This window comes from Cyprinodon variegatus, unplaced genomic scaffold (assembly GCF_000732505.1).
Source record: "Cyprinodon variegatus isolate N-32 unplaced genomic scaffold, C_variegatus-1.0 Scaffold679, whole genome shotgun sequence".
In the NCBI taxonomy this organism is placed as follows: domain Eukaryota; kingdom Metazoa; phylum Chordata; class Actinopteri; order Cyprinodontiformes; family Cyprinodontidae; genus Cyprinodon; species Cyprinodon variegatus.
This window is the reverse complement of record NW_015151132.1, coordinates 432,705-446,127: the sequence shown is the minus strand read 5'-3', so window position 1 is coordinate 446,127 and position 13,423 is coordinate 432,705. Positions and strand designations below refer to the sequence as shown.

The window sequence follows — 13,423 nt, the reverse complement described above, 5'->3', positions numbered from 1 at the left end:
TTAAGGGAAATTAGCAATGCTTAGAAGCAGGAGTAAATGTTTTATCAATGTTTTAGCTATTCAGCTAATGGATTTGGTGATAATATTGATTTGTAAATAATTTTGAGATTTATGTTTAAATATTCATTGCAGCATGAGAAATAAAAGTCTCAGACTAAAGGAGTTTTGCACTTTTTTGTTCCTTTCTCCTAAAATATGATGTAAAACCTTATATTAAAGCCTTTTAAATATCCGTATTTTTATTAGCGCCAAAGAATTACCCTCTGATAATGAATAGTTCAGAGGTTTTCGCTGTGGTTGGGTCCAATTCAGGCAACATATTAGCTTCTGCAATATTGCTTAAATGTGCATGTGCTTTCATGTGTTATCTTTACAGAAGTACTCAGGGTTTACATTTAGACCTGTTTACAGAATCACAGACTTCAAAAAAGTATTTCCAAGTATATCCATGTTTTGAGATATGTTATTTTGTAACAAAATGACTGCTTGATGGCTGTAAAAGTCACAAAAGAACTGAAATTTAAACCTTGATCTTTCAAAGGTGCTGGATAAATGTGTTAGAACAGAAATTGGAATTTAACAGCATTTAAACTGATAAAGACGTGGAGACTCAAGAGCAATGGAAGAAGATCAAAGTCATTTATTAATAATCATTTTAATAGTAAAATTGATGACATGTGGGTTGTGGTGATAAATGAATGGGACACTGTTATGTCTGAATCATTTTGGAAAATAATTTATTCACCCTTTATAAACTGCTATCTCATTTGACTGGAAAAGAAACAGATTAAAATAAAAGACATAGAAGAGGATGGAATAAAAAGAAGTATTTTTTAACCATTTAACAACTACTTTAGTTATATGTTTTAAATCAAGCCATATCCTTAAATCTTAATTCAGTTCAGTTAAAAAAATATTTTATTATTCCCTAAAGGAAATTATACATTAGTATTTATATATACATTTATATTAAATATTATTAGGCAGGTAATTATCAGTTCAAATACTTATTTATGGACTGAGGTGGGGCAATATCAGGAACTCAACCATAAATAAACGAAAAATCTTTGCAAAATGTGGTCAAATAGCTGAATAATAATTTAATAAAAATCAAAAGCATGTTAAAGATAAGATAAATGGGAACAGGGAAGAGGCATAGATGCACCGACTGACGTAATTGGGAAAGAATACAGCAATTTTTTTATATTTTTCAAAATAAAACATCACTCAGACTCTGATCGTCGATAAATTATATGTATATATATATATATACTTTTTTCTGTGTGGCCCGGTACCGAAAAGACCCACGGACCGGTGGTTGGGGACCGCTGCTCTATACCACTCCCAGCTGGAAATCCGTTCCAGGTTTTTTAACCTTCGCCCAAGTGACCTCCTGTAAATTAGCATTGCTGTCCTCTCTGTAGTAATATTCACAGATGTCAAGTAACTAAGTATTAATACTTTGTTACAGTACCTAAAAAGTTTTTTTTTTCAGTATCTGTATTTTACTAAGGAATTTATTTTTCTGAGGACTTTTCACTTTAACTCTACATTTGAAAATACATATCAGCACTTTCTACTGCTAACTTTCTCAAAACTGACTTGTTGTTTCTAGAGATATTAAAGATACAACATAACAGCTGCAAAAACAATAACTAAATAACAATAAAAAAAAAACAGAGGGAAAATAAAGAATGGGCAGGTAATCTGTCCAGTTAGAGCAAAGTTTGTATACAGAAAAACACTGATAGTGACATATGGATGAAGACAAGGGACTGGGAAACATAACAGGTGATGGATCTGATTCTGATATTACCAGTTTATCCCCCCATTTTTTAATTTAAAATGAACATGTTGATTATGTCTCAAAGTATATTTCAACTTTAATGCTATTTTACAACCTAAATTCATTGAATTAAGAACTAAACTAATTTAGCTGCATATGCAGGACTTTAGTTCAATCTATATTATTGAGTGGTGGCCTAGTGGTTAGGACATAGAGCTTGGAATCCTGAGGCTCTGAGTTCGAGCTCCACTCCCACAGACTGCCACTCTGGCTCCCTGAGCAAAGACCCTTAAACCCACACTACTTGCCAAGCACCACACAATGGCAGCCCACTGCTCCCCATGGGGATGGTTTAAATGCAGAGAGTTCATTTTGTTGCTCTGTACTTGTGACAGTGTGATGACAATAAAAACAATGGAAAAAAAGAAAATGAGACTGTCTCAAATTGACATTTAAAACACATTAAACTAAATAAGTGGGTTTTTTTTAATAATCTCAACCATCAGAGTGAAAAAAAAAGAAAAAATAACCCATTCTTTGTGGACCAGACTGTTTTATATGAATGGTGTTTTTAAAAGTTACTTTGGATGAATTAAGGCAAAAGCTTAATTTTACTGAAGTTTTATATTGATAGATACAAAAAGAGAAATAGAGAAGAGTAGCTTACTTCATTTTATTTTTGTACTTAAGTACAATGTAGAACCTATACTTTTGTACTTTTACTTAAGTAAAGGTACTTTTATTTATAACAGAGTCTTTTACGTAGGTAAAAAGTAAAAAAAAAAAGTAAAAAATGTGAGTACTTTGGACGCCGATTATGAAACAGAAAACAGCACAAGTAAAAAATTTAAATAAAAAAAAGAAGAATTTTGATAGACTGACCTGAGAGGGGCTTAAAATTAAAAAATGACATTTTACTGTGGTTATTATGTGAAGAATAGAACAAAGCAAATATTCTAAGTAAACAGAACAAACATGTATATTTATGTAGATGTCCACCATACAACAGTTAAACTATAACTTTAAAACCTGTGTTCAGTGAAATCGTGGCTTTATGGAGACTAGAGATCTCTTAACCAACCACCAATCCTACTTGACTCAACCCTTCTAGGAAAATATGACCTCATTTGAAAGGTACATTTAGGAACATATATTTGATGCGGTGACCCTGTATTGTGTGCTGTTTTTATTATAATCTCCTCTTTGTATTTTTAATCTGCATTTAACATTGTTTTTTTTTATTTTATTTTGAATCTTAATAGACTTTTCCACTTTTTCCACAAATTTAAAGTGCCTTAGAAAAATAAATGTATTATTGATACCGTTATTATGAAGGCTTCCAACTGAAATGATCTGCTAATGAAGCTCACGCCTCATTTTTTATTTAAGCATTGCTGAAGTCCCTGATTCATTGGACATGTGATCAAGCCTTTAAAATAATTGATTGATGTCACCCTCAGGTTTTAGCGCACTGGTTGGAGAGCCATATAATGCAAGTCAAAACCCCCATCAATGGGCTACACACTGAAATAATAATTCTAAGTGTAGTTTAAAATAAAATTCATTCATTTTACAAAAGTAAAGCAAAGAAACAAATACATAAAAGTTAGAATAAACTTGTCTCAGAAGTTGATCTTTATATAAACTTTATATTATGCTATATTGTTCTCAGTCAAATTTAAAGGAATATATCTTATTAAATGCAAGTTCTTCAAACAGTTCGATTGGGATGTAATGTCATTAACATATTTTCAGTGACTCAAGACCAAACCCTGTTGATTTTGATTAAATAAAATCAATTTAATCTGGAAAGAGTTGCGCCAATCTACTTTAACTCAATTATTTTCTCAAGTTAATCCTTATTTTCTGTTTCAAGTGTTCCTTTCTGAGAAATCAAACTGTCTATTTTTGCACAGTATATTTTTGGTGGTCAAAAAGTTAATAATAAAACTAAACGTTTGAGAAGACTTCAGAGGGGAAACACCTGGCTGCATATGAACACATCACCGTAAGCAACAGCCACAGGCTCTCCAGGGTCAACTTGTTTGTCGTGTTGCTTTCCTGCAGCTCAGACTGTGCAAATCTTTGAGGTGAAGAATAAACAGACGTAGCAGAAACAAACCAGAAAGGTCTGGCTCAGCTGCACATGATGTGTCCCACAGTCCTAAATTGATCCCAACTCACCTATAAAAACTGTCAGGTTGGGCAATATTTCCAGCTTTGCTTATTTTACAAGGAAAAATAAAACATTTCAGGTCAAATATTCATCTTTACTATAGGATTTACATCACAGCAAACATGAAATGGAAATATTCCTCTTATCTATGAGACGGGACTGGGGACATGTCCAGGGTGCACCTCCCCCCAACCCCGCCTAGACAGCTGGATAGGCCCCAGCACCCCTCGCAACCCCAGCAGGGATAAGTGTGACAGAAAATGGATGAATGTATGAGATATGAGATGAGTAGTTCTGAGAAAGAGAATAAATGTCTTCAGCAAAGATCACTAACATACACATATCTTCAGGAAAAGGTCAAAAATTTATGTACAAATCTATCACACACCCCCACCCATCATACCTGATACACCATTTCCCAAAGCTGTTTTTTTTATTCCCTGTTAATGGTAAAATAATAAAGTCCAGGTTTAAATAGTCCATACATCTTGATGATTTAAACGTTTTTGTTTTTTATATAGAGAATAAAATAAAGTTATGTTACTGAATATCAAACAATATAAATCTCTGATGGATCAATTTCAGGATTAACCACTTGAAATATTGTATAATAAGAATAAGAGAGGATCAAATAGTTGGATTTCTATAAATCAGGAAACGACCATTTTAGAAAAGCCAATCCGGGCAAAACCCACTGATCTCTATTTATCCACTGGATTGCTGAATGCCCGTTGGTAGTACGGGGTTGAAATGAAGCCACCGGCCACCATTTTGGTACTCCCTAGTTAGACCGGTCGCAATGTAAACAATACGTGCGCTACAGCATCGAACAAAGATTATGTCCTCATTTTCAAGGGGGACTTAAGACTTTTAAAATAAAGATAAATTTGTCACTTTGACACACACTGGCTGTTTCATAGCATAATTAGATTACTTTAACTTATAATAAAAAAATAGGCACATCACATTACATAGTCATTATGAAGTCAACATATTATACAAATCTATCACAACAAAATGAATGTAGCATAATAATACTGAAGTGCCAAAAGTGCTAAATTGATGATGTACATGTAATATACATGTATTGACTTTATTGTTCTTATAACATATTCCATATAATTTCAAAATTTTACATCAAGTCTAAATTACAAGCACTTGTCTGTTAATGCTATAGTATTTTCCTATTTGCAAATTGTGCATCAATGATGCACATACTTTTATTCTGTGTCTTTGCATTGTATATACTAATTAAACATTAAACATTTACTTTAAAAAAAATCAGACTTTTAAAGCCCTTTTATAAAATGTGAAATGAAGGATTCATTCGTATGTTTTTTTTATGTTAAGCAATAAACAGTTACCTACTGTATTAGCATTCATTTAAAGCTACCATTTTATTACACGGCTTTTATAATCTCCAGGTGTAGAACATTTCTGAGGCTTAAACACTGGAATATATTAACACATGCTTCATATTTATGCACAACCCTTGTTGGTGGATTCCAAACTGAGGGAAGCTCTACGAGGCGATGCTAAGGGTCAGCCTGATGTTTACTCAACTTTCCCAACAGTCACTTATTAACCCATAAGTCCTGCATTCGGACCCTCAAACAGCAGCTACCTTTTTTCATCACTGAGGCGCTCTGAGTGGCATTTAAGGAACGGAGGGTAAAACTTTTTTTTATTTGTCTGGTTAGTGTTTGTTTTATTTTTCATTTTCCTTGCACTTGCAGTTTTGTATTTTAATGTAGATTATTAGGATACTTTTTCTCAGCAGTCAGTTAGTCAGAGCTAAATCTTTGCTGAAATATTGTAATTAAATAGCTGCTAAAAAAGAAAAGAAAACAAATTGATGTTTTTTTTAATGTCGTTTATCTCTCTCATGTTGATTTTGTCATCAGGTCTTTAAAATGTCAGTAAATTGTTTACTCTATGATCACATCTGCAGATGCTTTTGTTTTTTTCCTATAGGTTGTCAGCTTTAGAGGAAAAAAAGCTCTTTGATACTGAGGATTGCTATTACTAACACTGCCAATGCTAATTTACACGCTCCAAAAATGTTCAACATTTCCATAACCTGTCATCTCAGCACAATCTGATCGACCTGATCCCACCTGTTCTGCCCTTGGCATGATGCTGTGCTCTAATCTCCGCCCGTCGCTCCCTCACCTCTTTTCTATGAGGCTTCTTGGTACTGCCGCCACCAGGACTGCGGCGGTCAAGCAGCCGGAGCTTCTCCCAGCAAGCCTGACCTTTGAGGATCCCAGTGCCTTCAGGGTGAAGAGCCTGGGGGAGCTTCTCCGTGCTCTTGGTGTCTTCCGTCTGTGCTCCTTCCCTGTGCTGGTCAACAACTGTGGAAAGGTGGGACCAGAATTAATCGAGCAGACTGTCTCTAATGCTCCAATGAACTGTCATAAACTCAGTCTTTACATCAGCAATAATTATGCGCCATTGCTGTTTTTCCATCTCTTCATCCCAAATTTGTCTTGTCCATTTCAGATGATGACAGGAGCACGGATCCTCCTGGGGAGGAGGGGGTTCTCTTTACTGCTGCGGCCAACTGTATACGCCCAGTTTGTGGCTGGAGAAAACGAGAAGGAGATCTCCCAGTCCATGGGGAAGATGAGCTTGCTAGGACTGAGGCCCATGTTGGCTGTTCCTATAGAAGAAGACCTTGGAGAAAGCACTGGGTAGGCATTTAATTCCTGCAGTGCTTTATAAAAGTATCTATGTGCTTCAAACCTTTCCATTTTATATTTTCTGATATTTTATTTACAATTCAATATATTCATCAGGATTTATTTACAGACCACAATTAAGTGGTGCATAGCTGCGACATGGCAAAGATGAGGATATTTTTTTCTTTTCTTATTTCCCTTTTAAGGATTTTGCCTGAACACAGCATGATGCTGCCACCACCATGTTTTTTCTAAGTAGAGTTGGTGTGTCACAGTATGCTTGTTGCACATAAAAGATCATTTTGGATTTCTTTAGACAAACACAATTTCATGTTTCTTTCACTTTATAAGCAGACAGACTTAGACTCAACTTTATTTAGCTCTTTCTTTTATCCTTCAGGGAAATTCTAGTTCCAGTAACTTATGAAATGTATGAAGGGCAGAATTAAAGCAAGATGCCATTAAATATAAAAATACAACAGACAATATAAAAAGAGTGTATATAGTAAAAAAGAGCATAAGAAAAATTGAAATATACTGGAATATGTTTCCTTTAGATATAAAAATATCTGCACAGTAAAGAGCCACACAGTAGTTGACTTGGATAATTGCACTTTCACTGCAGAGATGGACATGCATTACCATGTGCTAATTCAGTCTGGAATTGAATATTGTTGGTAGTAGCATTGTGCTTGTAAAGAAACAAAATGTGAAAAAGTACTAACAGTAATATAATGACTAAAATTCTACCTACACTTCTTTGCTTTATACATAAAATCAATAGAAAATCAATAGACCATTAATGGCTATATCATAGAAGGCCTCTCATGGGAAAAACAATGTAGGAATGGGAGGATGCAAAAAAGGAGGCATGAATATACAAGCCAGGATCAAAACTCCATCTGATTACTCCAATGATGAGCTCAGTGTAACTAAAAATAAATCCATCTGTCGACAAGAGTATGCCCTTCATATTATTCACTACAGCCAGTTGATCAGCTTGATTCTTGTTCCTCTTCTGATCTCATCAACCCTTCAAAGACACAATATATATTATTAAAAGTATTTTTTTTCAGAGGGATGAAAAATGCAATATTTTGTGAAATTCTGTAGCAGTAATCCATACTTGATTGAGTCATTTTCTATTTCTGCTCATTTAGGAATTGATTTCCACTGCCATATAAACAGTGAAGGCATAAACACTAGAGCTGAAACAATCGGATTGATCAGATTAATCGATTATTGAAATAATCGTCAACTAATTTAGTAATCGGTTAGTCGTTAGGTGGAGCCTTTAGCTGAAAGAGCAACCCCTTTACAGCAGTAATCAAAATTGTAAAAAAGTATAAAAAAAATTTGCATTTAAGATAAAAAAATGTCATCTGTCAATAAGCTCTATCCTATGAAGTGGAAAAGTTTAAGTCTCACCTGGTTTCATTTGGTAATAAAATATTTAAGGAACCACTGGTTATCAGATTATCAATTGATTAATCGAAAAGATTATCAAAAGATTAATCGATTTGCAACATAATCAGTATTTGCAGGCCTTATATACACCCTAACCATTACAAGAATTTTGCCAAAAGTCCATTTATTTTTACAGTCCGTGGGGCCTAATTTGTAGCTGGAGTCCTGTGTGCACAATAGCAACTTTAACTCATCTGGAAACTTTATCCATAAGGTTTATGATATTGTTCATAGATGAGAAATGCAGAGCTGCAGCTCCTGCTTTGATTCCCAAAGCTGCTGTTAGAACTCCTGACTCTTATTCACATGTAGCCATTAAAGTAAAGTAAAACTCAACCAGAGTGTAGTTAACATCATGCATTTAATCCTAATAGCACACCTTAAAAGAGGAAGTCTGCCGCTATAGAACCACTCTTTGGTCCTCATAAGGAGTGCTGTCCTCAAATGGTTGTTGGATATTCCAGAAGAGATCCTTAATGGATGATATAAACAAGCAAACACACACTACTGTTCGTTATCTTTAGTCTGTGGATGTATGTTGGATCTTGCAGTTCTAAAAAAGCGTCCTCCCCACCAGAGAAAAGAGATACGACGACAACATGGAAGCCATGCTGGAATGTGTGAGAATGTCCCACAGCAACGCTTGGAGCAAAGACCCCATGATGCAGCTGAAGATCACGGCTCTGCTCAGCCCCGAGCTGTGTGTAAGGATCTGTCCTCTAAAGACAAAAAAAAAATAATCATACCGATTTTCTCTCTTTCTTTGCATACAAGTTATATACATAGTATTTTGGGGGATGCATATACTCACTATATTCTAGTACCAGTAAAAAGCCTTGAAAGTCTGCATGTATATGGAGGGAAAAAAAGATAAGAAGGCACATTTTACTGTTTGCATTGTCAACACCTACATAAAGATGCTTTTGCTGATTTGTGACCTACTTGTTGCCCCCTTCTCTCTCTGTGTCTGTCATGTTGATCCATTTTTGTCTTTCTGATGAGACTACACTGATTGTGTCAAAGGTCAAACTCACAACCCTGCTTGCATGTCAACCATTCGATCTGAGCCACCTTGTCCGAGCATTGGATGGAACAGTAAGCCAGCAATCCACTCAGTGATGTAGTTTATGTCCAGGGTGTCCAAATCCAGTCCTCCTTCAACTTTTAGATGCATCTCTTCTTCAGCACACCTGAATCTACTGAGTGGCTCATTAACAGGCCTCTGGTACGACATGTGGAGGGATTAAGCCATTAGATGCAGAAGTGTTGAAGAGCAGACGCATCTAAAAGTTGAAGGATGGTTTATCTCAAGGACTGGACTTGGGAAACCCTGGTTTGTAGAGTCTATAATTAATTTATAAATTAACTGATGATTTAACGGTTTTTACCATTTTCAGATGATAACATTTCCTGGATTAGAGGAAAAGGAGGCGGTTCATTTCCTGTGTGGTCTGCGGAGACTGAACAAAATAGCAGAGGTAACCCTTTAGCAGTGTTATCCATTTGTGTTTTTGGTATGGTACATCTCCCAGGAGTTTTATTTTCTTCTTTTGCTTAGTCATTCTCCTAGTAATGTACAAAAACCATGCCGTGAAAAATAGCAACATGCCTGTATGGATGGATAATTACACAGAAGCAAATTTGTAATTTTCAGCTTCCAATAATAACCTTTTTTTTAATAAATATGCACTGCTTTTGATCATTTATAGTTTAAAATCTTTTATTTCCAGGCCAGTGTGAACAAAGTCAGAGTGCTGGTTGATGCAGAGTACACCTACATGAACCCAGCTCTCACTCTTATCACCATGGCGCTGATGAAGAAGTTTAACAAAGATGGTGCTTGGATCTGGAACACCTATCAGTGTTATCTAAAGGCAGCTGTCGTTACCTATGGTTCAATAACCTCTACGTCTGAACCTTTCTACTGTTTACACTCAGCGATGGTGATTGATGGGTGGGTCTGATGTGTCCATTAGGAGTCCAGGTCTCTGCTGTTAGAGGCTCTGCATCTGTCACAGACTGAGGGCTTCTGTCTGGGGGTCAAACTGGTACGAGGAGCCTACATGGACAAAGAACGAAAGCTGGCTGAGAAGGAGGGCCGGGTAGACCCCATACATCCCAGCTGGGAGGAGACCAATAAGAGGTTGCAACTAACCTGACAATTAAATAAAGAGCTGCATAATATATTAAATGACAGTATTTCACTCTTAGTATGTCAATCATCTCAATGCAGTAATTGGTAAGTTTTTATATGACATGCATTAACAATCTGCTGTAGCATTGTCTAACAATCAGTTACCATTAGCTAAATATGAAACTTACTAGTCCTCACAGTTTAAAAAAAGAAAAAAAGAGTGATGGGCCAAAATTTGCACTCCAAAATATTTTGGGCTTGTGTTTCAGCTTTCTCTCCTGCTACACTTATACCCAACTTATGTTCTGTTTAAATGTGCATATGCCCTGGAAAAACAGATAAAAAATAAGTTAAAATGTCTTAAAATAAGTATTTCTGTGTTTAATTTAAGCAGGTTAACAAGGTGATCTGCCAATAGAATAAGTAAGTTTGGCCTTGAAATAAGATACTTGGATATTATGCCTCTAAAAAAGCATAAGTATCTTAGTTTAAACAAAGGTCATCTTATTTCATTGGCAAACCGACTTACCAGATAAATAAGGTAAAATTTACTTTTTTAAAAGAAAAGAAACAGCAACTTTTATTGCATTGTTTTTGCAGTGTCAGTTATGACTGCACGAATGTGGTTCTGGTGTAGAAGCCTGCTTTTTTTTTTTTGTTGCTACATTTTTTTTTTAACCTCTAATTTAGTCTATTTAGAAGTCATACCTTTTTATTAATCAAAAAAAAAAAAGAAAAACAGCAGGATATAAACTTTATCATTGCTTCTTGTGAAAACAGTTACAATGGCTGCCTGGATGTGATGCTGGAAGCCATATCACAGAAACCTGACCGCTACAGGATCATCGTGGCTACTCACAATGAGGAGTCTGTGAGACGAGCTGCTGAAAGGTCAGAGCATGAAAACACATTCTGAGAGGGTCAGATGGACATGTACACTATAAGTGTTAAAACGTCCTCCACATGCAAACCATTTTCCATTCAGAGGAACAGCTGACTTCTATTCTTCAATTACCTTTTTAGCAATTTCATCTCTTTCAAAATGCATAATAATGATGCCTTCATAATGTGCACCTGATGTCATATGCTTTGAACAATCTAACTGTAAAAGCCAAGAGGAACAGACTGTAAAGATAAAAACTAAATATTGATTTAAACCCTAAAATGAACAAGCAGCCATTAAAGGAAGGTTCTGTCTCTCTTTAACCAATTAAAAGCTGGAAATAAGACATACATGTCTTCAGACGCCATAGTGGATAGTTACAGTTGCTTAAATGTGTCATTTTAAAAGAACAAGTTAAACTCGTCTCAGTGGATTAAAAACTAGATCTGATATTTTAAGATAGAAAATCCGTATTTTCACCCAGAAGCTTTAAAGGAAAAGCAACCCTCTTTTCGTCCTTAAAATTAAGGAAGTGAGTCATTCAGCCAGGATTTCCCAATTAATTACTTACCATAACGAGCATTTTTAAGTCAAAAGATTTGATCAAATATTTATAGTAATTTTTGTCTCATCATCGTTTTATTGGAACACAAAGGCTGTCATATAATCTTAATATTTCTGTTCAGGACAGAAATATCTATTGGCTGAAGACACCAAGTGATAACTTTTAAACTTCATCTAATTTCTTTGTAATATCTGTACACTAGGATGGAGGAGCTGGGGATAGACAAAGATGGAGGCTCGGTGTGTTTCGGCCAGCTGCTGGGAATGTGTGATCATGTCTCCCTCACACTGGGTGAGATAAGCTCTACTACAGCATTTTTTGCAAACATTACAGCTGTGGTCCTTGGGATTTGGCATGTTTCAGATGCGTCCTTCCGCCAAAAAACCTTATTCATGATTGGCTCACCTATTCAGCATGTTATTAAGGGCTGCAGCCTTTATTTAATGCAGGGGAGCATCTAAAACATGGAGTCCAGTCATTCCGCAGGATTTCTCCATTGCAGCACAATAACATACACTGTAAATCTTCTTGCTTAACCTTCATCTGCAGTGACAATATCTGATGTCTTTCATGTTTTGGCTATTTTGTTTCCTCTTTTGCCCAGCTAAGGAAGGCTATCCTGTTTATAAGTCGGTGCCATATGGCTCAGTGGATGACACTCTGCCCTACCTGGTGCGCCGGGCCCAGGAGAACCGCACCGTGTTACAGGGCATTCGCAAAGAAAGAGACCTGCTGAGGCAGGAGCTCAGATACCGGATGAGGCTGAGGGGGCGCCAATAAAACAAATTGATAAACGCAGAGACTAAAGACATGGAGGACCAGGAGAAAGCTGGTATGAATGCTGCTTAGACTCGGTAACAATCTGGACCCAAAGACATGCTAGCAGTAGTTTTACCAATGGTGTAAGGACTATAGGAGCAGGCTGCATGGGCTTAACTTTAAGGATTAAGATAAAGAACGACAGATGATCAAAAGGGATCGAAAGCTGAGACAGAACTGGATTCTGCAAAAAATCCTGGCCTAATCAAAGCCCAGATCTGGATCTTGTTGAGATTCTGTAGAAGCAAGTTGAAATGGGACTAAATCCCCCCAGCTGAAAGTGAAGAGTGGGTCCTTTCTGTGAATTATGGATTCAAGAAGCGTCTTACAGAGAAATTTCTCTGCTGAATGCTTACAGGCATGATGGGCTCAATATAAAGCATTTAAATCCTTAGATAAGCTGGAAGCTAATTTTCAAGCTACTACATGACTAAAAATTGGAAGTAAATCATAATTTTTTGCATTAGAAAAATTAACTTGAGGTGGAAACTATGGCTTTAGTCCCAGATGGTCATATTGTTTTGCATCCATGTGTGAGTTTGCGGTTTATTACTCTCGTTTTTTTTTTTTTTTTTTTAACAATTTGCTTAATTATAAATATGGAAAAGAACTGCTATGAGTCACAAGTTCAAACATAACTGGATATAATCCAAAAAATCCAAATGGTATATGCCCTTTAACTCGAATACTTGAGCCTTTACCTTATACCAGTTTATAAATGTATTGCGAAGCTTAAGATTTTTTTTTTTAATATTATTTAAAGTTTTCAGTTTCTAGAAAAAAAGAAAAAGAACTGCATTGTAGAGTTGTAAATCATGCTTCTAAGTGTGGTTGATTGTGAAGATTCAACACCAGATTGTTTTTGCCTTACTGATAAATAAAAAACTAAACAAAATGTTTATTTCTGTTTTT

General features: G+C 35.7%; 1 protein-coding gene across 1 annotated transcript; it reads left to right on the top strand.

The window, feature by feature from the left end:
• The first annotated feature begins 5,962 nt into the window (after positions 1-5,962).
• prodh2 (proline dehydrogenase (oxidase) 2) lies at positions 5,963-12,629 on the top strand. The gene is made up of 10 exons (XM_015394269.1): positions 5,963-6,326; positions 6,465-6,655; positions 8,688-8,814; positions 9,134-9,205; positions 9,508-9,588; positions 9,841-9,984; positions 10,087-10,253; positions 11,025-11,135; positions 11,895-11,983; positions 12,297-12,629. Exons 1-10 carry the CDS (start codon positions 6,096-6,098, stop codon positions 12,470-12,472), a joined length of 1,389 nt encoding a protein of 462 aa, XP_015249755.1. The 5' UTR covers positions 5,963-6,095; the 3' UTR covers positions 12,473-12,629.
• The last annotated feature ends 794 nt before the right edge of the window (positions 12,630-13,423 follow it).